Source organism: Pelecanus crispus, chromosome 2, assembly GCF_030463565.1.
Source record: "Pelecanus crispus isolate bPelCri1 chromosome 2, bPelCri1.pri, whole genome shotgun sequence".
Lineage (NCBI taxonomy): Eukaryota > Metazoa > Chordata > Aves > Pelecaniformes > Pelecanidae > Pelecanus > Pelecanus crispus.
The window spans coordinates 128297535-128322815 of NC_134644.1; the positions used below are offsets into that span (position 1 = coordinate 128297535).

A 25281-nucleotide genomic window follows, 5' to 3' on the forward strand; every position below is an offset into this window, starting at 1 on the left:
TTATGTCAACCTGCAATTCAAATATATATGAAACCAACACATGTAAACGTTGAAATTTGTGTTGCAGAAAAGACCAGCGACCACAGTTAACATTTGAAAGGGAATTGCCATTAATCAATGCTAAATCCTTTTCATTCTACCACTAGTCCTATCTAATTTAATAGCATCTCTCATTACGTAGACTGTTATTCAATGCAGGCAAAAGCACTGCAGTCTGGAGTTGGGCTTGGTGCTGAATAAAGGCACATCCTCTGTCAGTAATTTAAGATGGGATAAAGTTTTTTTAAAAGCCCATAAAAATGCTCAAGACACTGACAACCCTTCAAGTCATAAATGTTTTTGAGACTTTATAAAGGAGTAAGCCATACCATGTATTCTGCCTAATATTTAGTTGCAATAAGCTTTTCTGTAGCCATGCCTTCCTGACACCCTGAGATAATAAAATAAATTACAGAGCACAGTGGGTATCAGCAGAGCTGTTGAAGAAGTTGTCCCCCAGGAAAGGAGAAAGAATCTAGATTTCCATGGGAAGAATGGATTGGGATGAAGATAGATACCATGGGGAGGACAGAACATTTTCCAATTCAAAAAAGCATTCCAGCTCCTTCAGAGCTAATCCAAAGGACTCTCCAGAGAGCCTTTGTTCTTTCTAGCAACAGTCACACAGCAGAAGTCTCTAATTACAGCACTGGTCATTAACTTTCTTATCAGTGCTTCATGTTTTTATAGTGACAGGGCTGGTCTTATTTTGTACACTCCCTAAGTTTGGAACTGCCCACAAAGTAGGTAAGTATTTTTATTCATAATGGACTGGCCTTTTGGGTGGTGTTTCATTGAGCTAAATGCAGCTGACCTACTCAGTTACAAGTGGATGTGTTTAAGGGCTGCTGAAGTGGGGTAGCTTGCACAGTGCATGTAGTCAATGATATGAGAAAATGCCTGAACAGTTATGTTTCTGTATCAAAATGCAGTTTTATTCTCTGTCCATTTCTCAACCTTCTTTTGCTTCTCACTACAAGTTAGTTACACAAAAAAGTTATACTGATAAAGCTATTACAACAGTTGAAAAAAAAGTCATACACTGGATCAACAACCCCCATAGGAAAACAAGCAGCATTAGAAAAAGCACCTCTCAGAATGCAACAGGCAGACAGAACTAAAGCTAACCCAAGAATGTAATTTTACCGATTTGTAATGATATCATCCCAGATGTTCATAGGATCCATTTTAGCATCTGGATATCTGCTTGTCCAAATTCTGAGAAGTCTCTTAAGGGAAGCCTGTGAAGCTAAGTTACCTAGAAATCAATTAAGAATACTTTAAAAGCATCTAAATCCAAGTGGCATAAAAAAGGCCTAAACCAAACATAGTCTAACATTCAAACCACAAAACTGCTATAAAACAACGCACTTGTATTTCTGGGCTTGCATTAAATACGCTACTTGGTGATCATATTGCTTTTGTTTATTGCTGGAGCACAGGAGATTCAATAAGGACATCAGTGTCAACTGTCACTGGGAATCACCACTGGATAGGTATCTTTCCATACAGGAATATGCTGGAATATAGTGGAACTGTTAACTAAATTTAATACATAATTTGTTTTATGTGCATAGATTTGTATTTCATGCCTGCCTCATTATCTATAAATTATATACCGCATCCATCTTTTATCTCTGCTAACCCCTATTTGCTACCGAAAGTGACCCCAACAAAAGTATCAGTTTAGAACTATTAGTTATACTTTTACAAGAAATACTTAACTCTTATGACAACAGCTAGGCTAATAAAACTTTGCAGTAGAACACAGAATTATCTTCAAGCCTATCTTACGCAACTGCAATAGTTCTTACTGTCAAGAAGACAGTAAGAAGTAATTCCAGACCTATGCTCCTTCAGACAGGAGTTCAGTCCTCTAAGTGTGGAAACAGAATTTCAAAGTTCCAGAAACCACGATTATTTATCACAGTGAAAGGAAAAGCACTTAAGAAAAAAAATCTTTACTTGTCTTGGTCATAAAATTGATGAAATCCTGTATTTCTGTCAAAGCTTGTACAGACTGTAGTTTGGTCATTTGACTTTGATATAACAAAGTATCAATGCTGGAATAGCTCTGAAAAGAAAGGGAGAGAATGGAAGATTTCGTATACAGAATTTACAACATGGTTCTATTCAGTGCTCTACAAACTATTTATCTGATGCTGCTATACATTATGCTCTACAACCCAACCTTTTCCAAGTAATTTAATAACCCATAATCTGAGAGCAACTCCATATTGGACAAGTATAGAGGCATATTCTAGCTGTGATTCCTGTCCTAGGTTTTAGGATAGACCTACAGCCTAATCAGAACTTGGTAATGGATGGAACTTGTAACCTCTCAGTGTAATACCCTCTTTTCAAGTCTGTTCTGGGGACAGGAAGCTTCTGAAAAGATGAATGAAATAAAACTGCTATTTATCTGCACAAACAATTACTCTGAAAAATTTCTAATAGATGAAATCAGCAAAATAAAACAAATTAAAATGGGAGGATGCACTCCACTGGCTGGCTCAACTCTCATTATTGCAAGCAGTGAATTCAAAGGAAGTTTTGTCATATGATTGGAAAGCACCTAGATTTCACTGTATTTGGGCGTTTCTCTCGAGAGTATAATCTAGCAGCAGTAACAACAACAGTTTCATTATTCCATGAGTTTATGCAGAAAAATCATACCAGAGATAGCAGAGATTGTTACCTGCATGAAGATCTGCATGCCATTGCTAATGTAATATTTGGCTCTGTCAAAATCATCTTGCAGGATGTAAAGGAGACTAAGCTCTTGGCTGTAATGCATTTCTATAATGGCTTTCTTCTGTTCTGTTTTCATTGCTTCATCAATAAAAGTTAGCAAAGTCTGGTCATTTTCCCCACTGAGCAGTAACTTCAACTTGCTGCGTATTATATAGGGCAGATACGTCTCCTACAAGGTGAAAATATAATCTTTATTTCTAGGAATGGAATATTAGATGATAACAATTTTTTTGTTATCAGTGGCAGATCAAATATAAAAATATTCAAACAGCTTGCTTAAATGTTTTCCCTTTAGACAAATTCCAATTTGCTAACAAGTCACAGAAGCTTTTTCTGATAGGCTCAAGAAGTTGTTAGCAAATTCTACCAGTTTCAAAAACAGTGGTTTGGTAACTCTTAAAACGTGAAACAAATAAAAGCAATAAAAGCGACAAAAACACTGCAAGAAGATGATAATGATGATGATAAAGCTGGTCCTATATGATCAGCTTCAAGGTAAAAATTAAACATCATAAAAACAGCAGAAGTAATTGCTTCAATTATTTTATATATCAGGCTCTCTGCTAATTTCCATAATAAAAGTAACCTGAATAATGCAATTGATTTCCAGCCACAATCACATTACTGCAGGACATCCTTGCAGAGATAAAAAACAGTGCAGTATTAACAGTGATTTTTAAAAACCTGAAAAAATGGATCATTCCATGTTTTGCTTAGGTCTGGAGGTTTTCCATTATCAATATTCAAGGTAGCACAATACTCCAGAGACTTCCAGTCTGTGAGGTGGTCATAGCATTCCAGAGATGCAAGTTCCCAGAAGTCCTTTTCCGCTTTTGTTGGCTCTCCATCTTGCCAGTCTTCTTTAGAGAGTGCCTAAGGAATGAATTTGAGGGGGAGGAAGGTTCTCAGCTGGAGAAACACTAGTTTCAATTCTAAGTCACCACAAAATTAACAATAATTCATTATCTCATAAAAATACCTATCCATTTACCAGAACATGGAAGCAACATTAAATGCAGAAAATTCAACTTTGCCAGTATTTACACAGAAATGCATTTCAGGTAGCCATCTTTAGTAAACCTGCATTTTTCAAGAGTGAAGACTTTAAAAGAAGGTTAAAGAGATTCTTGTTAATTTTTACCCACTGTAATTCAGATTTTCTTTGCCACAAACACACACAGTTTGCTCTCTTGGGCTGGTAGCATGCCCATGGTGTCTTACTTGTCTGCCTGGGGGCTGGTAGCATGCCCATGGTGTCTTACTTGTCTGCCTGGGCAATCGCACATGTGAAGCTTTGTAACAAACAGTAAAAAGTATCACGCTTACTGCTCTGTTGTGACTGCTCATCTGTTCCCACGTCTTTACAGACTGAACCATCGATCAAAACAAAACACAAGGTCATTTTAAACAATATGCTGCTTCTCAAAATGTTTAATTTTGGCTTATTAGTTTTAAGTCATAAGAGATTTATGAAACAAAAAGAAACTTGTTGTCATTTTACCTCATCGTAATATTTAGCTGCTTCAGCATAATCACTCCTTGCTTCTGCCAACAACGCTTTCTGTGTAATTTCCTTAGTCCTAATCTTACCACTGAAAATGCCACGAAGGACATCATAATCCCCAAGAGATCGGTAGAGCCTAGTAAAATTGGAAAGGGAAATCTTTTAATTAGTTGAAGAGAGGCATATAAATTCAAACATAAGCTATTTAAAAAAATAGTAATTCAATAAGCAGTAATACTACTGGCTTGTAGTAGTAAAAAAAAAAAGGATATTTATTATATAAGATCATAAATATATATTTAACTAGATAAACTTCATCTTGTAGGGTAATACCTGAACCGTGGAAACTCCTGCAGTTGAAAAGCTATGAACAAGATGTTTTTCAGCACTCTGATAGCATCATCTGATAGCACAGCTGTTAAGTCTAACTGCTCTAACTGAAAGATAGTAATTAACTGACAAGAAATTAAAAGCATACCTAATTCTAAAAGAGGGAAAGACTATAAAAGAAATCCCATATGCCATAAAGGCTGAGTTCTTCACAAGGCAAACCTAAACGGGAGTAAATTGTCTCAAACAAGAACTTACTTAGCAAGTTCAATCCATCTGATCACATCTGGGGGAAGCTCTGTCCTCCCACGCATCCGCTTGGATGGGGGCTCCTCTGCAGGGGACAGAGCCATCAGGGCGTGCTCCAGAAGAAGGATGCCCACTGGCTGCTGTAAACTTGCAAGGCAGCTCGTGCTCACATTAGCGGAATCCAGTTCTAGCAGCTCTCTGTGCTGGTAACTCATTTCCTATAAAATAAAACAAAACAAAAAACAAAAAAACACCCCCAAAACAGGTGTCTGCTTGGTCTAAAACTATACTGATAGTTACCTTTTACAGATCACCTCTTTGGTATCCTTTTTCCTACAGTGCAAGCTTTGGAAATAAGCCATTAAATTTCCTCAAGTTCCCAACTCTGGGAAAACTGGAATCTTTTCCTTCTGTGCTGTTGCTCTTTGGACAGAGAACAGTAGAGAATAATCTCTCTACTTCATCTGTCTCTAGGGCACAGGACAGAAACACATGGGAAGTGGGGGAGAGGTATATGGACACATTCACAGCCTCAATCTTTCCTTCTGTTCGTTGGCAGCGTGGTGCCCGCTACACAACAGCTTCATTTCACTTAACCTATTGAGCTGTGCATTCCTGCCGTAAGCCAAAGGCACAATTAACCACAATGCCTTCTTTGAGCTGGAGGCTTTCTATCCACACACTTAACCTGGTTTTAGCATACCAGAGCTTCCTGTTAGACTCAGTTAGTACTGTACACATCTAGTCCTGCCTGATTTAAAGACATGACAATATTTCTAGCAGATCTTTATCCTATTTAACATCAGCTCAGCTACAGAATAACCTCTTTTCCACAGATAAACATTCTTGCTGACCTGAAGGTTTCTTTAAATACTTAAATCATTATCCCAAACACAGGTAAATATAGCAAGAAAGTAGCAGACAAGTTTATTAAAGCCAGGGGGTGAGGTGGTTTCCACTTAAGAACCTAAAAGAAAGTTGCAATAATATCTTAACCAAACAGGAAGAAAAAAAAGAAAAAATCTACAATGTGGAAGAGTGGTAATATAACTTTCATTATAAGAAACAGTTTTAGGACAAAACCAAGTTCTAGGACAAAAATTAATGTTTGATTCTTGCAACACAGTATGTTCAAGAATACTAAGTGGGGAAAAAAAAAACCCTACTTGGAAACTGTAACAGGAGAGTGTGAGAACATCCAAGCTACACTTCTTTGATCAACGGCAATCACTACAAAAACTGCACAACAGACATCTACCATAAGCAAACTCATTACATGATTTGTATAGTTAAGACTCTCACACCGATAAATTTGTACTCAATAAAAAAAAGAGAAAAAGCACAGCTTCTTGTAGCTTCCTGAGTTACAGACCAGGTGGATCCCAATGAGGGGTTAGCATATGCTTCACCTGCTATTCAGGCAATTTCAACTCGCAGTTTCTACCAAAGTTGCACATGTGCCCCAGACACTCTTATGTACGGGCACACATTCCTTGTCTGCCAGCTTCTAGGGGTTATGTCAGGGATGCCGTGCCAACCACACAATCTAAACACTTAAGAATAGCTGTGCTATGGTAAGACCAAAAGCCCTTTATCAGGTATGCCTAGGAAAAAGTGTAAGAACTGTGCAAATGTAACAGTACATCCAGAGAATGAATACCCTCCCAAACTCACAATTTACAGACATCATCCCCTGTCAAAGGAGGTATCTATTTAGCGCATTTTGGTGACTATTTGATCACTTATCTTCTGAAAGCAGAGCAAATGTTCCTTGTATGCAATGTGTTCTGTCTTTACTTGCACCACATGCTCAAAGATTAGGATGAGTAGCATCCAAGCTGGCCTGACAACTAAAATATTTATAAGGCAATTATATAGTCTTCAGAGGCCAGGTATCTCCATGGAGTCTATGTAAACTTTTGTCATGGGGTTAACTTCTTTCTTAGTATTTCAGCTGGTTTTTAATCTGTCCTGAAAGCCAATCCCAGAGCCTCACAGTCCATTTTAATATTATACCTGTAGATTAAAACAGCTCTTTTTATCACCAAGTTACTCTCCTGATGGGACCTGAACCTGTAGAAGACTAAAAAGTCAAACAACCAGAAGGAAATGGCAGTGAAGTAGGAAGCCTTTCTGAAACAAGACAATATTTATTATACTGTTGGTATACAGGAAACCGAAGCTGTATTTCCAAATGGCCAAGCCATTAGGACAGCCTTTGTGAGCCAAATGACAGCCTCAGCACTGTGCACTCTCGCTCTCCCTCTCCCAGCTCTCTCTCCTGATCAGTATGAACTCTGTTCCCTGTTGGGGAAAAGACCTTCTCTCACTGTTATGCAGGATGCTCAAATACACAGGCTGAGGCTTGCCTTTGTGCCGCTGTTCTTTTGTTATTGAATGGGGATGGCAATGAGATGCTCTTACTGCTCTTACAAAGCCCGTATTTTTGACTAATTTTAACTTACCTATTTTTTGAGTCTTCATTTTACATCTATTCAGAAAAAAAGTAGCCTAACACAACAGCATTTATTAATAGGGTCTAACAGACAGCATAATTCAACACAAATAATAATATCGAGACAGAGAACCAACAAATGTAATGTCAATAGGGAATATTAACAGATAGCTATTGTGAGATGCTGGCTTGAAAAACACCGAGACAGCCCAGAAAAATCCCCATAGCATTTGACCTTTTATGCAGCTGCACAGAAAAAAAGTAAACAAGAAATTACATTTTTTCAGATGTGTAAATACAAGTACTAAGAAGCAATGTTTGTCACTGTTTAAAAAGCTAGTTTGGACTAGACATTTCTCCTGTATTACGAATGACATCTACTGTCACAGAGGATTTAAATTTCCATAACAGACAGAAGAAGCCACTACCTGCCAGTCAAAAAAAGATAATTTTGAGAGCTACAAATCAGACACAACATGAAGATCAACATGGTTGACAAGAAACATTAAACACAGTGACAGTGAGTATGTAACAGGTGCTTGGATGAGGTTTTTTTATCTCCCTGAAAACTGGGGTAAAAGTTGAAGTTTGCAATGTGTTCCAGGTCAGTATATTCTCATAGCAGAAAGACTTGTGTTTTCTATCCAGTGAAACGGCTGTGGTGCAACCACTCACCCTTCGGTGGAAGTGAGTCCTTCCCTCATCACTGAAAATCCCCAGACAACTACTTCAGGGGACTTATTTCAAAAAATAAATACGAGAGGCTAACAACAAACAGTCTGACAGCTACTGATAACCTCAAGACATCAAAGTTTTCCTCAGTAAGCACTTCCCAGAAACAGGAAGATAAGCACACAACACCCACGTAACCCTTTCAGTTGTTCTTGTGGCTTTCATTCAAAATCAAGTCTCTTCTCGTTACTGAGGCAATTAAAGCATTAAAACATGACTCAAACTCTACAGATCAGAAATTGTAGAAAACTTGAAAAATCAGTTCAGAGGCATGAATTACCTTGTTCACCTTAACAAGTCACTTGAAATATCCATTTGGTTAACAATTCTCTTTCCATCTCTGTTTAAATTTCAGTAACAGTATTCAACCTTCACTAACACTGGGTTTATCACACATTGAGACAAAGACATTATATTCTGTTACTTTCATGCCATACTGCAGGATTTACCTGGATGCACGCAATGAATGGCGGGAAGTAAGACAGGCTGCTACTCAGGAAATTATTGAAGTTGTTCAGCAGCTTCTGGATGATGGCTTTTTTCTCAGAAGGAGTCTTTGATTTTTCTACCTCATGAAAAATTCCACCAAACAAACTGCTGAAAAGCTGCTTGGCAAATGTTGGATCTTTCTGTAAATTACAACAAAAGCAATAAGGCCACTGAATTTTGCTGTGATACCGTAAACTAATAAATAAAATTAAGAGAACTGACACACCCTGTACTTAATCCCTATGTGGACACTCTTTGGGAGTGGAATAAGTAGTCTGGCATACATCACACCTACGCTGGAAATTACTGTACTACCCATTCAAATCCCATCTTAATTCTTCTACATGAAGAAACTCCAAGACAATGTAGGTTTCAGGCCAGGGTGTTGGTGGAGAGGATGGAATTTACATTTTTCGTATATTCACAATTCCCACTATAGGAACCAGACACCCAATATCATCTTATGGACACCACTGCCAGTGAAGAGGGTTTCAGGAAAAAAACAGAAGACATCAATGCGTGAAGAGACCTGGACCTAACACTGAAGGGGCCAACACAGAAAGACAGACTGTCTGTACAGACAGACAGTTCCATCTGAGATTTAAAGGCATTTTTTCAACCCAGAAACACATCTGTATGTGTAACATAATCCTATGCATCCTGGTCTATCACATGACTGGAGTTTGGTCTAACTCTTGACCTAACGCTATTCAGGTAACTCATGATAACGGACCGTCAAAAAAATTAAATACAAAGGTAATCAGGAATACTGACTTCCCAAACACTGTAAAATGGGATAGGTTCAGCCTACAGTTTCTACCACTCTCAGGTAGGAAAAGGAATATTGGATCAGCTTTACTGAGTAGTCTGAGTCCATCTTAGACACAGTAACTTCATTCACATTTTTAAATTCCACTATAGCCATATAAAAGAATAAAAATGGCAGGTTTGTTGCTATACAGTGAGATGTCCTTTGCAATAATGTCTGTAAAGACCATCACCATCTGTTTCTCAAGCAGAGGAACCCAGAAGCAATGGACAATAGCTGATGTTTCAGGTCCTCAGCGTTCAACTCAACTGCTCAGGTGAGGCAAGCTACAAGGCACCTTCTCTCATCACTGCAGCAGCCCAGGGGTAGGAGAAACATTCCCTCAAAACAGACTCTTTAACTGCAGGTCACAGTGGTTGACTACAGAACAGCAAATCAATTTTGAAAGCAGCTGCCCAACTACACATCATTTCCCTACAAGAACAGAAAACTTCACAAGTGACCTTTGGAAAGCAGACAAACCTGGGCAAGGCCCTGCAGAGGGGCAATGAGACTGCAGTATTCAATCTGGATGTCAGGAAGGTCTCCTACTCTGTAACTTCTGTACAAAGTAACCTGGGCATCATGCTTCATCTTCAGCTCAGATTTCATCTCCTGAAATGCAATGCTCATGTTAAAAAAAAAAAAAAAAAATCGTATTACTTAGAAAGAGCTGTATCTAGATAAGACAAAACAAGCAAGAGCATTTATGAAGTGTTTTATAAGCTTTTGCCGTGCTTATTAAACAAATACATTTTCTATAAAGCTGTAATATGGTTAAACCCAAAATTATCTTAGTAAATTAAAAACTCCAAAGTCTTGTTCCTAGACTTCCTTCAGCCATTAACTTTTAATATTAATGCCTTGTAGTCCTGCTTCCATACAGGTAGCATTTAAGTCACTTTTAAAGAGAATGATTATGACTAACAGCTAGTGAGTTGCTATGGTTTAATAAGTTACTGCCTGCCAGCTGAACCACAGTAGTCCATTATATGATGGCTTTCAACCTGGCCCAGGTGCAAAGTAAAATGAGGTTGCTAAAGCTAGTGTGTTTTATTTCACAATGAGATGGGGAAGGAAGAAGGATGAACCTGGTAGAGCTGATTCCTAGTAAAACTTAAATCAAACCATAATAAAACTGTTGTGAACTGCAGCTGTTAAATAGGTGCCCTGCCTTTAAGCCTCAGCAAAAGGAATACATTTAAATTGAACAAGAGCTACTACCAGATACAGACAAAAACTCTCTCTTCCTCTGCCTTTCTTCCTTTTCATAGCACTGATACACTATAAGGAAATCAGCAATATGTTTAGAGGCTGGGATTTTATTCTTAACTACTGCCATTACCAGTTAAACCAGCAGACAATGGGTGGATATATACATTGGCAGAATGGAAGAGGGAAACAGAAGAAAGCTTGAAGATTTTTTTTCTCTTCTGCAAACCCTTCAGAATTTTGCTGATTGAGTCCATTTTTCTTCTGTACCACTTCAGAAGGGTGTAGAAAGATTTTCAAAAAGCTTTCAGGAGAAATATGCTGGGAGAAATTAGGACTTTGTTAAAGCTATTTCCAAATACTTTCTTGTTCAGGACCTACTTTTTCCTGTTTTGCCCCATCAGGTATGGTACTAACGCAAGACACTGAGCTCCATGTGTGTTTATGTGCAACTAATATCTTGAAAAGTTTAAGGGGTCCTGACAGCATTCATAGTCTCCTCTGGTCTTTTATTGTGGAATATCACAGGATTTTTTGTTGGTTGTGTTTTGGACTGTCACACAGAACACATTTACAGGTTCTCTCTTGCAGGGTGGGAGGAAATGGTAGCTTTAGCCTGCAAGTAAATATAAATTGGCTAAAATAGGTGTTTGTGTGGTTCTTCCAGACATAAGTTCTGTTTACACAGTTGTCTGCAGCTGTGAAGAATCGTAAGAGTGTCTCAGACTGGTAGTTCTCAATCCTGGGTTCCTTTGCTCTTGGGTCTAACTGCTATCATTTTTGGACAATAATGTATGTTATTTTTAGTAACATGAACCTCTGAAAAACTGTTACAGAGCTTAAAAATACTTAAACTTATTGTAAGTACATAACACAACCAGGAAACCCACAGAGTACTAAGTTTCTGGCCTTGATAAACACTCAGCAAATGATTATTACTGACATTCCTTCAGGTTAAAAGTACATAACGGTTCTGGTTAGTCCATCAGCCATATCACATTTTTGAGTTCACCTTCAGACACTAGATAATGTTCTCCAACTATTTCTGCAGAGTACTGTAGCTTCAAGGCTCCTAGTTTCCAGGATAACAACCATAAAGAGCTTCCCATGGCTGTTAGGGACTCCATCACATAAAATCACTTCATACACACTAAGTGGTAGACTGTAAGTATTATCATGCAGCTCTTTTCTCACTCATGCTAAGTAATATCATTTAGCTTTAAGCACGTAAATAGCATGATTTCCAAACAAAACCTTCTAAAGCTCTTAAAGTAGCAACCAGTATCTTACGCCTACCCGTTCTTCACAAAATTACTTCTAGAGATGAAGTACAGGACTGCAAATGGCATCAGGACTTAAGGTTTTAAACTTATTTGGATTGACAAACCTTTTCTCTTTTCTGTTCAGCCACACCTTTTCTAGCATACATCAGACTGAGTTTCTCTTGGTCCTTCAAGAAACGCCTCCGCAGCCTTAGAATTTCTGCTCGTTCTTCTATACCTAGGGAACACACGATCATATCCACAGCTTTTCCTTTCTCAAGCGAACTTCAGATTTAAGGCAAAAGCATCATATAATAACAAACATCATCTTTGTATTTACTAGCTTATCAGCTAGTCTCCTAAGTTTCATATCCAACAACTCAACTCAAGGCCTTTCAACAAGATAGAAAATTAAAACAAATTAAGTTGTTCTTAGGAGAAGAGGCAATAAGCATTTATATAAAAACTTTAAATACATGGATGAGGTATAAGGGTCAAACTACTGTACTGGGAAAGGCACTAAAATTCATGAAGAAAGTATGCAAGTATGGCATTTGCACCATATTCCATAAAATACATCGCTCCCTACATAAAAGAGGTGCTAAATATATTCAAAGATTGGGTAATAATAATACAGTGCTGTATTTTTTAAGTTACTATTACAGAACTGTCACTGCATCAACTCCTGCTCAGGACAGTTATGGAGAAAGGTCACTTTACAGACTGTTCAGTTCAGTCCATTTCCTAGGACAGAAAAGTCAGCAAACAAAACCATACCACTATAATTTGTCTTTTCCTGGTAGAAGACCAGAGACTGATGGGAAGGTAGACTGAACTCTCTCTTTCTGCAGGTCAGCATGGTCCATTCAAAACTGCCCTGAAACACCTCCCAGGTGTTGAAAAGGTCAATCTTTATAGCTCTCTGCCTGAACTCCTACCCTCATCCTTCCAGTCAATATTTTAATGAAAAGATAGCCAAGGGTGAAAAGGGGGAGGAAATGTGAGAAGAAGCCTAAGCCTTTCCAGAACAGTACTGATATTTTTCGGTTATCAACTCTGCGTGGATGAAGAAGCATTCTCAGAAAACAGCAGGTAGTTCTAATGCCAGATTGCAATCTATTGCAGATCATGTCAGCACAGCCGACATGGTTTAGAAAAATATGTTTACAGAGATCTCTTCTTTAAAGAGATAAGCAGTTAAATTTAAAACGGAAGGGACAGAACTGTCTGACATTGATGCTATGATTGTCTTAGGGAGAGGTAGGAATGCAAAGATCACACCAGCTGGTTTCTTATCCAGTCAGTTCTTTCACCTAGCAACATATAGTTTTGCAATTTCTAGTGCAATTCTAGCTTTTTGCTGCATGTTACGTATCACCACACATTCCTGGAAACAAAATCTCTCAAGTTGAACCTCAATTAGAATGTCTCAAAGACAATGGACTGCCAGCCAAATAACTGACAAAGATGGTCTATAAAAATGTAGTATTTATATAGAAATTGCATCATAAGGCTTACAGACCTTTAGTTTTGCTGTCCACCTCATCTCCGGGCAAACTCAACCTTTTTTTCCCAAAATCCGGCCCCACTGGTTTAAAGGTTGATTGTTTAAATTTTTCACTCCGTTTGTTAACTAACAGCATGGATGAAGACAACGATTCAGAGGATGAAGGAACTGTATACTCTGCCAGCGTGTCAACACTGCTTCCAGTTAGCCAATTAAAAGAACTTCTACCACCTGTAAAAAAAAGTTGTAAAAAAGCTGTAACGCATCGGAATATAAACCAGGCAAAACCATCTGTGAAGCAGGTTGTTTTCCTTCCCCAAAAATATAATTGCCAGTGTTTATTGGCAGAACAGATTTCAAGCTGTTAGGTAAGAAACAAACTTCTTTTACATTAGGCAGAACATAAAATATATATGAGACTAATAAAAATGTAACTGGATTTTTTTCCTCATAACGCAAAAAAAAAGCCCTTGAAAACAAAGTATTAAATACATTTACACTTTTACATTAAAAAATCATAAGCAACAGGAATGAAGAGAATGATATCATTCCTATAGCTAACAAGAAAATTTCAGAAGACACTGGTCTGGACTTACTGACATGCTGTGTAGGTGTAAATTCATACTGCTGTTGGGTAGCCCTCACTCGACCACTGACTGACCCAGAAGCAGAAAGGGATCTTTCTTGTGATAAGTTTCTGTGGATGCCCTGAGAAGCTTGAGCCTCCACAAACATAGGTGTGAGCACAGTACTTTGATAACGCCAGCTGGAATCAATTACAAAGTCCTAGGAACACAGAAAGATTTTAATAAGAACAGTAAGAATTAAGTCTTTTTGCTTTCCTTAAGACAGGATAGCAGAAATTAAAGTACAGAATTTAAAATGTCATCCCAGGTACAGGGGCAGAACTCAATTACAAGAAAAGCGAACACATAAAAGTTCTCCATAGTTCAGAAAAAAAGCTCACTAATTTGGACTGGTCAGCTGAGAACTGATTTACAGCTCTTGTACTAGCTTTCCTGTTTCTTCACAATTTTTCTCCACCAGTGGTGCTTCTCTCCACTACTCTCTTTAAGTATTTCATTACTCCACACATCAGCTATACTTGGTATATATAATTATTTTAAATAAATCTTTCTTTTTTGAAAAGAAAGCAAAATTATCGCCCCCACAAAATTATCAGACTTCTGATACTGTGCATGACCCATGACTGTTGCAGCTGTTAACTATGGAGTACAAAACACACTTTCAAAAATCTTCACGATGCCGTTCTTGCCCAAGTGGTAATTACATTAAGGAATGGAATTTGTCAGATGGTTGCACACAGGATAATACATCACAATTCACCTGAAATTTGCATTCAGACAGTGGATGCTCAAATATTTTTCTGGAATAATCTGGGCTCTTGCTGGTCATTTCAAGCAGAAAATTTGTGATAAGACTCAAGTACTGTGTTTCAATCTTGGTGGAATACAAAGAATTTAACAATGCCAGCATGCGATCAAGGATATTTACAGGTAACCTTGTCTCATGACTCCAGAAATTCCTAACAATTAATCTGTAAAGGCAAGGAATAAAGTTATTCTTGGTTATCTGCAAACAGAAAACACAACACTACCAAAAAAGTCAATTTAAAAAAAACACAGTAAGATTATAACACCTTCAGCTAATCCTTTCATAACACGGATCTTCCATTGAATTACACCAAATTCCTCATTCATCCACCATGCTCTATGCCATTCGACTGATACTAAAGGTTTACTCTGAAAAAATTATTTCTATTAAGTTGCTTTCCTCTTGAGAAGTGCTAGGGGTGGATAAGCACAGATATCTCCTATTCCATCTTCTGCTTCACCAAAAAATTAAAGAAATTCAACATCCTCCAACACTGAGTCTATTTTTGTGCATCTGTGTATAGTGAAGGCCGCCTTGTTGTTAAAAAACTCCAGAACATTAACACAGAATGAGGTTTAACATACTGAAACTACTTCTCCATGTCTCAGAAGTTTGTTCAAAAGCTCCGTGCTTTACTTAAATTCAGTGTAACACTATGGGACATAATTTTGTAAATTAACTTATTAGAAGAAAAGGAAATAATGTTATCTCACTGTTACTCTTTGATATTAAAATACTTAAAAACCCTCTAAGGATCAACTCTTCTATGATAAACAGAGCAATTTATGGATTCGTTACTTCAGTCAGTCATCACAACACTGTTTACTCACTGCAGTTCGGCATTCTCATCGATAAGTCCTTGAAGCAGGATTTCTTTTGCCAGTTTCAGTATTTCGTGAGAATCACCATCTGCTTGACTTTCTGGATCACTGATGTGAGGAGAAAGATGTCTCTTAATGACTTCTCTCAAACAATCCATAGTAAAATAAGAGGATGAGGATGGTGGGAGAAAAGAAGGAACATGTCCTTCTCATAAAAATCTCAACTTGGCATGACAACACTGAATTTTTTTCATAATATGAGGTCTTCATTGCCAAAATATCTTGTCTCTCCACTACTTAGAAAAGTAAAAATCAGAAAGCCAAATAATGCATGTTAGGTATTTATTATAAAGGCCAAACAGAAGTAATTCTGAGTTTGCAAGGTTAAAACTGAGAAAAAGTCAGAGAACTGGCTTTTCCCAAGTGAGGCTTGAATAAAAATTGCCTGTACTTTTTCTTCACAATAATTATCCATTCCAATAGTTAAGTTATCCTTGGAAAAAGCATATAATAGAACCCAACTAAGTTACATGATTCAACAGCAACCCGCTTGTCAAACTGAGTACATGCCTGTTCCCTACTCTAAGGGGTCAAACAGAAAGAACATCTTTATACTACCAGATTGAAGGGATTCTGATCGTGCCAAAGTGCCTTAATACACTTTCTACCTACAAGCAAATTTGTCTAGTGTATGTTTCTTACTAGTTACAAATTCTGGCAACAAGAAAAAAAGTGGAAGCATCAGAGCTAAGACCTCTTATGCCATCATGCTGTGGTTATGCAACATCCCAGTTCTGGGCTGAAGTTCAGGTCTAAGTCTTTGTCCCTTAGTGGAAGTGATAAAATTGCCACCAAAGGCCAGAGCTACTTAGGCAAACAACAGGCTCCATTCTTCTGAGAAATGGAAAATCCCGCATCGATGGATGTGAAGTTGGAAGACAGTGTTACAAGCACTTTTGCTCTGCCTGTGACAAACCACTGAAAAACAACATCTGCAGTGAATACACACCTGTAATTATCATAAATCCACATCAGAATATCATACATGCGCTGTCGACATATTACAGAAGGGTGAGAAATGAACCCTGTCACTCCAGGAAGAAGCTCTTTAAGTTCTAGTGGTTTTAGTTTAAACAGCATCTTGTACACTATATCCAAACAAACTCTTTGCCTTTCATCATCCCTAAAAAGAGAGACAGAAAAGGAATAGCTACATTACTTTTCTCTTCAATGCTACACACAGAACCAGAAGATCAGTTCAGGTTTTAGCAATAATATTTGGTTTTGCATAAAGGGCTTTAGGTAAATACTTTTGAGTTCAATCTAAGAGATTATAGAATCTAAGAATATAACTAAACTAATACATACTACAGAAATACACATCCCAGTGGTGTTTCACCCTACTGCTGTTTAGGGTTTTTTGTTTGCTTTTCACAGTCAGCTAACCATCTTAATACTTAACTCCCCGGTTCCTTTAGCTCAAATTAGGAGAGCAGTGACCAAAAAGTGAACATGAATTATAAATGCTTCTGAACATAAAAATGTTGTGGCCAGCACAGAAAGAGTTATTAAGAAGTTTAGACTATTCATCCACATTTGTAATCACTTGGCCACTCACCTGTGATTCATGATCTGAATAAAGTCTTTACTCTTTAACTGCAAGTGGAGATCAGGTATTTCTTCCGCCTGGCACATTACGACTTCCAGACAGTAGGTTTTCATCACACCATGAAGTTTGGGTATCAAAAAGAGTACTGCGTTCATAAACCTTAACATAACCAGAAGCCCACAAAGAAAAGCAAGTTATTTTATATTATTTCTCTAGATCTACAGTGAACCTACCATGTAAATCATGACATACCTGTCAGCAAGAGGTGGAAAATTCTTAACAACTTTATTCAAGCATTGAATAAACTTATCCTGTTGGGTGTTCTGATGATGTTTTAATTGTCTTATGACACAATCATAAACTGGATCTTCAAGAACCTGAAAATAAGAAAGACAGTGAGACAAGTATAGCCATGAAACTCATAACAACCTTAATGACACATAGCTGTGCTGCTGTACTGTTTGATTGTAGTGCATTTTGCTAGGTAAGATCCACCCATCTCATCTAGACATTTATGGTGCTTTATGGCTGCTGTACAGCTATGCCTGGCTGAAACACATGATTGCCTGCTTAAACAATACATTTGTGAGCTTCCTTTGATTGGCTTGGAACCTACGCCTTAATTTTGAAATACAAGTTGCTTAGTATGCTTACATAAATAATAAGTAGCTTCTCATTCAATATGGCAGATTTCCAATTAATGAATGCAAAAAAATAGACACTTTTAGTGAAAAGGTGACAAATTATCAGCAACCTTCACTTAATGTCAAAGAAATAAGCTTTGTATAGGATAAAATATTTGCACCATCTTTGCTCATTTATTCAAAATACTGCTTTAACAAGGGAACTTGGAAGACTGCAGGAATTCATTTTATGAAATATGCTCTGCAAACTGTGAAAGAACAACCAGAATGCAATTAAGTAGGGAAAAAAATAAGAATAGTAGGGAAAGAAGTAAGAATAACGTACAAGGTCAGACTGATAATCCACCTAGCCAATATCTTGGTATTTTTGTCTCCAATAGCAGCAGCAGAATGGTATTTAGGGGGAGCATATGAGCCTGGCTCTATTTTGTCCTCCTTTTCCAACATGCATCCATCATTAGATTAGGGATCTTAGAGTGTACCTTGTTGTCTATTGCTTTTAGAACGTTTGTGGAATTTTTTTTTTGTGCATGAATTTGCCTAATTTCTCTTTGAACCTGCTGATGCTGCTTACTCCTAGAACCTCTTCTGGCAACAAATTCCAGAAGTTCACTAACTGTTGTGTAAAGAAGTACTTCTAGCATTTGTCTCAAACTGATTTCTGTGATCATCAAGCACTATCCCCTAGTTCTAGTAGAGTAGGATTTGGGGACTAACAGTTTTGCATTGACCTTACCCACTACCTAGAAAATAACTGGATTCAAAATTAAATAAAATACCTTTAATATTGCATCAAAACTTACAAGTTATTAAACATCCTCAGATACAGATATTCAAAAGGTATCCCCAAACCTCCCAACTTGCAATTTTTTTTTCTTAAAAACCAACCAACCAAACAAAACAACAAACCAAAAAACACTTTAAATGTACCACACCAGTGTTGCTGGTTGGCAAAAGCTGAACAAAAGCCTCAGAAAGAGACCATTCACTGTCAGCTCCAAAACAGCAGGGCAAAAACTCTGCACTTAGTCTGATCTCAAATTCTTCTCCTCTTGAGTTAATAGTTTAAGCCTTTAACTTGATCTGTTGGACAACGATTGTTGAGTTTTAAATACATTCCGTTTTGTAGCTGAATTGAGTAGTCATATACAAAATGTACAAAGAATTAAGTCAGGAATTGTCAAAACCACAATACAGTTCACTTACATTTTCTCTCTCAGCAATGTATCGAAGAGCAAGTCCCATCACTTCTGCTGCAGCTGCATAAACTTCTTTATACTTTAATAAGCTCATGTTGCTGGTCAAAGCTTGAAAATACCTAAAACAAAAGGTAGACCTGCTGTAAGCCACTACTCCAGCATCCAGTTTTAAACTGAAACAAAAAACTCACCTGAGCTGCCTAGGGCAACAGTGACTGCTTTTAGAAGAACTGAATACAGCACAACGTGAATTTCTACCTGCAGTGTCTCAAATCCCTGCTTTAGCAATTCCTGACTCTTAATTCCCATGAAACTGCAATCCTCTTCCCATGAAACTGTAAAAAAGCCTACATTCTCCTAGATATTTTCCAAAATAAATCTGGTCTGCAGTTTGCAGCTAGAAAAGCATTACATCTGACAGACAACAGCAAAGGGATGATGGGACAAACAATTCTGATAAACAAGCAAGCCAGCTCCCATACTTCATGCTGACAAGTTAGATGTGCTCTCTTTGTCTTAAGCTTTTATCAAAATCATTCTCCAAAAAGCTGTATTTCTCACCTGACACGATCTATTTCACACTTTGGGTCAAAGGGAGGTAAATTGTTAGCAAGAACAATTCCCAGCAGCTGAATTCCCACTGAGTTGTCCTTTGTATCAGGATCTCCACTAGAAAACTTTTCAAATATTAAACTGTTGGATAAAAATGTAAAAGTAGTGATATACATGAAAAACCACAAATATACGCACACCATAAATCACTCACCCTCTGTGTATACAGAGATATATACAGACATACAACCCCACCAAAACCAGCAGAAAGTATGTGTATATGCATATACACTCCCACCAAAACCAGTAGAAAGCATGTATTCAGAAAGAAGTATTCAGCTTCAATGAACAGGTCTTTGCAAAAAAACCCAAAAATCTAAGAAGGGATCGTAATCCCAAACAAATTCTCTGCAACAAGTTCAGCAGGACAGCAGATCGCAGAAGTCTTACCGCGAGTGAACCAATATTCAGTGATAATACCCAAAATTTCAAATAAAATGTAAGTCTTTGCAGAGATTACTCCTACTTTTGTTGTTGCTATTGTAATCTTCTACATGTTTTCCCTGTCTCTCTCCTTGTTGTTTTGCACTTTAAGTTGCAACCTTTGGAGAGTTCAGTTCTGAAGTTCTACTGTCAACTCCAGGGACAAAAAGTTTACTATTGCAGCTGAATTTACCTTTTCATCTCTTTTGATAATGTTCACTTATATTCTTGAAATACTGATAAAAGAAAGCAATTGTCTAAATGCTTACCTGTAAGGTATGGAGAGACAGTTCTTCCAACACTCTACAACTGTCTTTATGATTTCCAGATTGTGTCTGAACACAGCTCTTTTTTGGTGAAAGGCATTCTTCATCAAGAATTCAAGCAATCTGTTAGCTAAAATCTCATCCTTAATATTCCCCTACAGTGAGTAGGAGCAAAAATAAACACAGTGACTTCAACACAAAGACATATATTGTTTTATGAAAGCAAGCAAGTATATAAGCTATTTTTGAAGTTAGTATCTAAAAGAAACAGTGGACTGATGCAGAAAATTTTTATAAGTGCATAATAACAAACTCACTCATTCCTTACCGAATAGTCACAATAATAACAAAAATGTATTTCACATTTCCTTACTTTGGGAGTGGTTACACTTGTCCAGGAAAGGATAGTGACTACTATTTCCACTACCATGTAATGAATCCCTTCACCTCCATTATTCCCAGAAACAACAAGCTGCAGCAATGGACCAAGCCACTGCTTTGCGTAAGGTCGGAAAACCTATGGAAAACAGGAAAATCAACAATCAAGTACAAATTATCCAACTACTCAATAACCTGTTGTTCAATAATCATTACAGGTAAGACTGCTAAATCACCCTCTTATAACTTTGCTTAACCTCTGAAGCAACAACCACAAAAATTTAAAAATAACTTTAAAAAAGAAAGTATCCAAAACTACATTCTTCACTTCTGCTTAGAAACCTTTAACCAAGTATTCACATAAAGTTAATTATTTCACTAGGGCCCACATAATATGGCTCTCATGCAGAAAACCTGTCCCTAAAGGATTTGAAAGAGTATGCCATTCATCTACTCTTCCATTTCAGACAGCTTTACTAAGAAAGTAGCATCAAGCAGGTGTTAAAGCTTCTTGAATTAATTCTGAAATTCAGCCTTTTTGTATTTTGGATTTGGAATATTTCAGACAGAAACATTATACTTTAAAATCACTGTATGAAGTAGGATGAGAATGTTTTACCCAAGAATGAGAGTTAGAAAAAGTTTCTTCTCAGCCAAAGACACGTTATGCTATCTTCATATCTTTCTGCAACCAGAACATCATTTAGCTCTAAAGGTTTCCATAAGCCTCATCTGTGACCATTAAAAAAACATTATATTTGCTCCTTCAAAGATGGCAAACATCATCAGAGATACCTCTTGCCCAGTATCAATGAATCAATTACTTATAGTTTACAGAAGACGCATATTGCGGACACCCACTACTTACAGAAGTAGAGTTTGGGAGAAAAAGTATTTATATTGCATTCAAAATACTGGCACTATGTGGAATTTTGGGCTATGAATGCACTCTCTTTTATCATGGCAAACTACTCAATCTGAATGCCCCAAAAGTCGCATCTGATGAAATATTTTACCTCACAAGACTTACACAGTTGATATTATAATACAACCTGTTATGTTAACAGGAAAAATACGACAAAAGAAATTACTCACATCCTCAGTATTAACAATAAGTTTTGCTATGAAGAGGCGAATATTTAATGGTACTGATGGGTTTCCTAATTTGCCATGCAGAAATTTCATCCAAAGAGGAAGATCTACTGGAACTGTCCCCTGAAATTTAAAAGAGATGAGCAAAAATCAACTCACTTCTCGGACCAAACAGGCTTACCAAGGAAAAAAGGCCCCAGCTCAAGCCACACAGGTCTCATTATAATATAGCCATGAAAATTAATGAATGAAGGAATTTAATCATGACTCCCTTTTCTTGGTATAATTAGTGGAAAAAATGCCAACTTTTTGGTTAATACTGGCCTCCTCGACTTTTGGTGTGATCTGGTTCCTCTGCATATGTTTAATCAGAGTGGTCATAGAAGCCATACATTCATGTTGGTTGAGTTCATCCATTTCCAGTTCCATTTCATCATTTAAAACCATGTATTCTGTGGGCTCCTGAAAAAAAAAGTGTTACTATGATTAATAACAACACTGTATTTTCTTTTAAATCATGATAATACCATGAGTCATTCTGATCTTATGTCTTTACAGATTTACTATATGCTCAGTGTGCACAACAGGGAATACATCAAATGTGTGGTTCAAACAGACACCTCGCAAATGTATCTAGCACCGGTGCACATCTTTTACTTTCTGTGCCAACAGATGTCAACTTCATGTTACTCTGACTTTACAACCTGCCAGGATAGGTGTGGCAACTGCTGGAAGCAGGAAGAGTTAGCTGAACCTCACAGAAATTATTTCATTTCATAGCTGAAAGAATGTGTTAACACCTTCCACAAGGGGAAAGCCCTATTTTTATGGATGTGTTGTTTCACACTGACTAGCAACCACAGCAGCTCTCTCTTTTGCTACACAGAATAAACCACAAAAGAAAATTGTTTATAGTTAGAAATTACAACATTACTACACTAAGCAGATAGAAAGTACATTTTCTGGTTAACTTCACTGTGGCTAAAACACCTCCTTGCTCCAAAACATGGAAACAGTTTATCTTTACCAATGTTAACAGTTATTTTGACAGATTTCATCTTCAGTGTCTATGATACTGTTACAAGCTTTCTTTCTGGTTTATAGCAAATATCTGTCCTATCAGTATTACTGTTGATGAGACGTCTCTTGACTGCAGATGGAACACAACTTCAAGTCTTGGAAGATATTAAATGCTGTTCTTCGAAGAAGAAGAAAACAGCAATACAAAGATAACAAAGTGATCATTTATTCCATGCATTTGATAACAACCAGCTTGGTCAAGTGCCTTCAACGACCAAAAGAAGAGGGAAATGAAGAAACCAGGTGCCTAACAGCAAAACACAACCATCACAGGATATTCCTGAGTGCACACAAAGTCACAAGCCACCTTTTTACAACTCAGGCTGGACTTCACTCACAGTACTCAACTTTAGAAACCCAAGGTAGGGCATTGCTTTTCCCCAGCTGTAGACAGTAGAGAGAAGGAAGAAGAAAAATGACTGACAGAACACAGCTCAAGTCCCCTCCCTCATCTTCTGGAGGAATCCATTCTCAGTCAAGCAGAACAAAAATAGGAGATTAGAAATTTCTCTTTCTCAACCCCAATAAACATATGCAATTGCTAGAAAGCACAAAACTTTTCTTCCTCCCAGCACATAAATCACTAAATTACCTTTCTCCTGAAACGAGTGCTGCTAGCTGTAACGTCTTGGGAGCTATAAGAAAAACCTTGGACTCCAGTAGAAAAATCAAACTGACTCATTTCCTCACTCAAACTGCTATCCATCATGTATGATGCAGAAGCTAAATACTTTGGTTCCTCTAAATAGGAAAAAGAATAGACCATTAATTACGGTAATTACAAGAAACAAGCCTTTACTGGCAACTAAAACTTGAGGGTAGGTGGGAACTGGTTGTTAGATGAAGTACACAGAATGCTTTTATTTGTTTCTGCTACCGTAGAAGCCAATTACAGCACATCAATGAATACTGTATGAAAGGTAAGAAGGCATTTTTTTCATAGTCATAAATGACTTTCATACCCTGATCGCTATTCCCTGCATCCCTGGCCTCCTTTCTAATAGCAATGTACCGCTTTTTCCTTTCCAGAGGCACCTAAAGAGCAAGAAATAAAGTTTGAAAATTAATTAAATTCTTTTTTATTTACAGTTTCTTTACAATTACTTATTTACAGAGCTGCCACAAAATGAGCAAAACCACTTAACGTGAATGGAAATCCCATGTTGTAAGTTATTATAATTAATGCTACAGAACAACAGCTAAATTACTTATTCCTTCAGCCATTCATTACCAGAGTAATTGTGCTAAAAAGTATATTAAAGTTACGTGCAATGCGGGTGTGTTCTAAATTTCAAGTCTGGATTTCTCTCAGAAGAATATCTTTTAAAACATTAGAGGAGTACTCCATTTTTTATTCACTACAGAATCCTCTTTCTCTGTATGGGAGAACTGGCTCATTATTTACATAGGAACACTGAAGCCCAGAAATTCCACTCACCTCAATTTCTACAGGAAATGTATACTGACGCTTCAGGTCTATCAAATTTTCAAAAATCAGCAAGTTCTGCAAACCAAAGCATGTTTGGAAATATCAAAATTATAATTCTGCACACAATAACAATTGCTCTGAATGTATTTTATTTCTTCCTAAAAACTCACAGATCAATGTACAACATAGAAAATATGGCATGTTTTCTAGATCAATACTTTTAAGAAAACTTTGCTATTCAACTACTCAAGAATTCACAGCACAATGTGCTCTGTAAAGAGGGTATCTCTTATTCAAGTACATTCCAAGCCCTGGAGAACTTAAACATTAATTTTTTTCCTCACATTTTAGAAAATTGATTGAGAGTGGAGGAAAAACAGGGTAAATGTATTACTATTTCACTCATTCCCAAACAGACGGTAAAACCTTCATCAGCAATTCAAACTGCATGAAGCATGCAAGAAAGTCAGCTATGACTCCTTCTATTGCATCACTGGGTAGTTTGTTAATACAATTGCATGCTATTCAGGTTTGATTCTCGGATTTATTGCAATCAGGTAAAATCACTTTGTGTCCCATGCTCTGGAAGCCTTCTAACAGCAACAACAGGTTCTCACCTTTTCTGATTTTTCTGTAAAAAGAAAGCCTTGATAAAATTTACTTTCAGTGAAGACACAACTGATAACAGCAATAGCACAATTATATGCTGCACAGTGATACTGTCTCCTCTTCTCCAACAGCTGACTCTCTCCTGCCATGTTTTCTGTAAATGCATCATAGCATGACCTTAAAATACAAACAGGCAAGAAAACGCCATCAGAATTATTTTTTAAAAAGCAGAGGAAAGGCTCCAGAGACCTGTGAATCAACAGAACTTCAGGAGATCTTTATTATTATAACAATATCAGCATTAAACCACCTCAGACTTGTTCAAGTTCTCCACAGGTATATTGCGCTAAAATGGAACCATTCAGCAATGACAAAGTCAACTT

The 25281-nt window shown here is 37.3% G+C and overlaps 1 protein-coding gene across 1 annotated transcript in view; it reads right to left on the minus strand.

The window, feature by feature from the left end:
• Positions 1–25281, minus strand: part of PRKDC (protein kinase, DNA-activated, catalytic subunit) — an 84352-nt gene that overhangs the window by 19750 nt on the left and 39321 nt on the right. The window contains exons 43-68 of the mRNA XM_075705984.1: positions 24907–25075; positions 24299–24364; positions 23823–23895; positions 23453–23601; positions 22105–22242; positions 21784–21903; positions 20684–20827; positions 20314–20465; positions 19571–19702; positions 19017–19128; positions 17419–17543; positions 17176–17325; positions 16567–16740; positions 15567–15665; positions 14689–14899; positions 13938–14127; positions 13357–13572; positions 11960–12072; positions 9844–9975; positions 8513–8692; positions 4886–5094; positions 4295–4433; positions 3478–3666; positions 2738–2962; positions 2005–2113; positions 1186–1297 (exon numbers count right to left, since the gene is read on the minus strand). Coding sequence (XP_075562099.1) covers positions 1186–1297; positions 2005–2113; positions 2738–2962; positions 3478–3666; positions 4295–4433; positions 4886–5094; positions 8513–8692; positions 9844–9975; positions 11960–12072; positions 13357–13572; positions 13938–14127; positions 14689–14899; positions 15567–15665; positions 16567–16740; positions 17176–17325; positions 17419–17543; positions 19017–19128; positions 19571–19702; positions 20314–20465; positions 20684–20827; positions 21784–21903; positions 22105–22242; positions 23453–23601; positions 23823–23895; positions 24299–24364; positions 24907–25075 — 3828 coding nt within the window. The remainder of the gene's footprint in view (positions 1–1185; positions 1298–2004; positions 2114–2737; positions 2963–3477; positions 3667–4294; positions 4434–4885; positions 5095–8512; positions 8693–9843; positions 9976–11959; positions 12073–13356; positions 13573–13937; positions 14128–14688; positions 14900–15566; positions 15666–16566; positions 16741–17175; positions 17326–17418; positions 17544–19016; positions 19129–19570; positions 19703–20313; positions 20466–20683; positions 20828–21783; positions 21904–22104; positions 22243–23452; positions 23602–23822; positions 23896–24298; positions 24365–24906; positions 25076–25281) is intronic.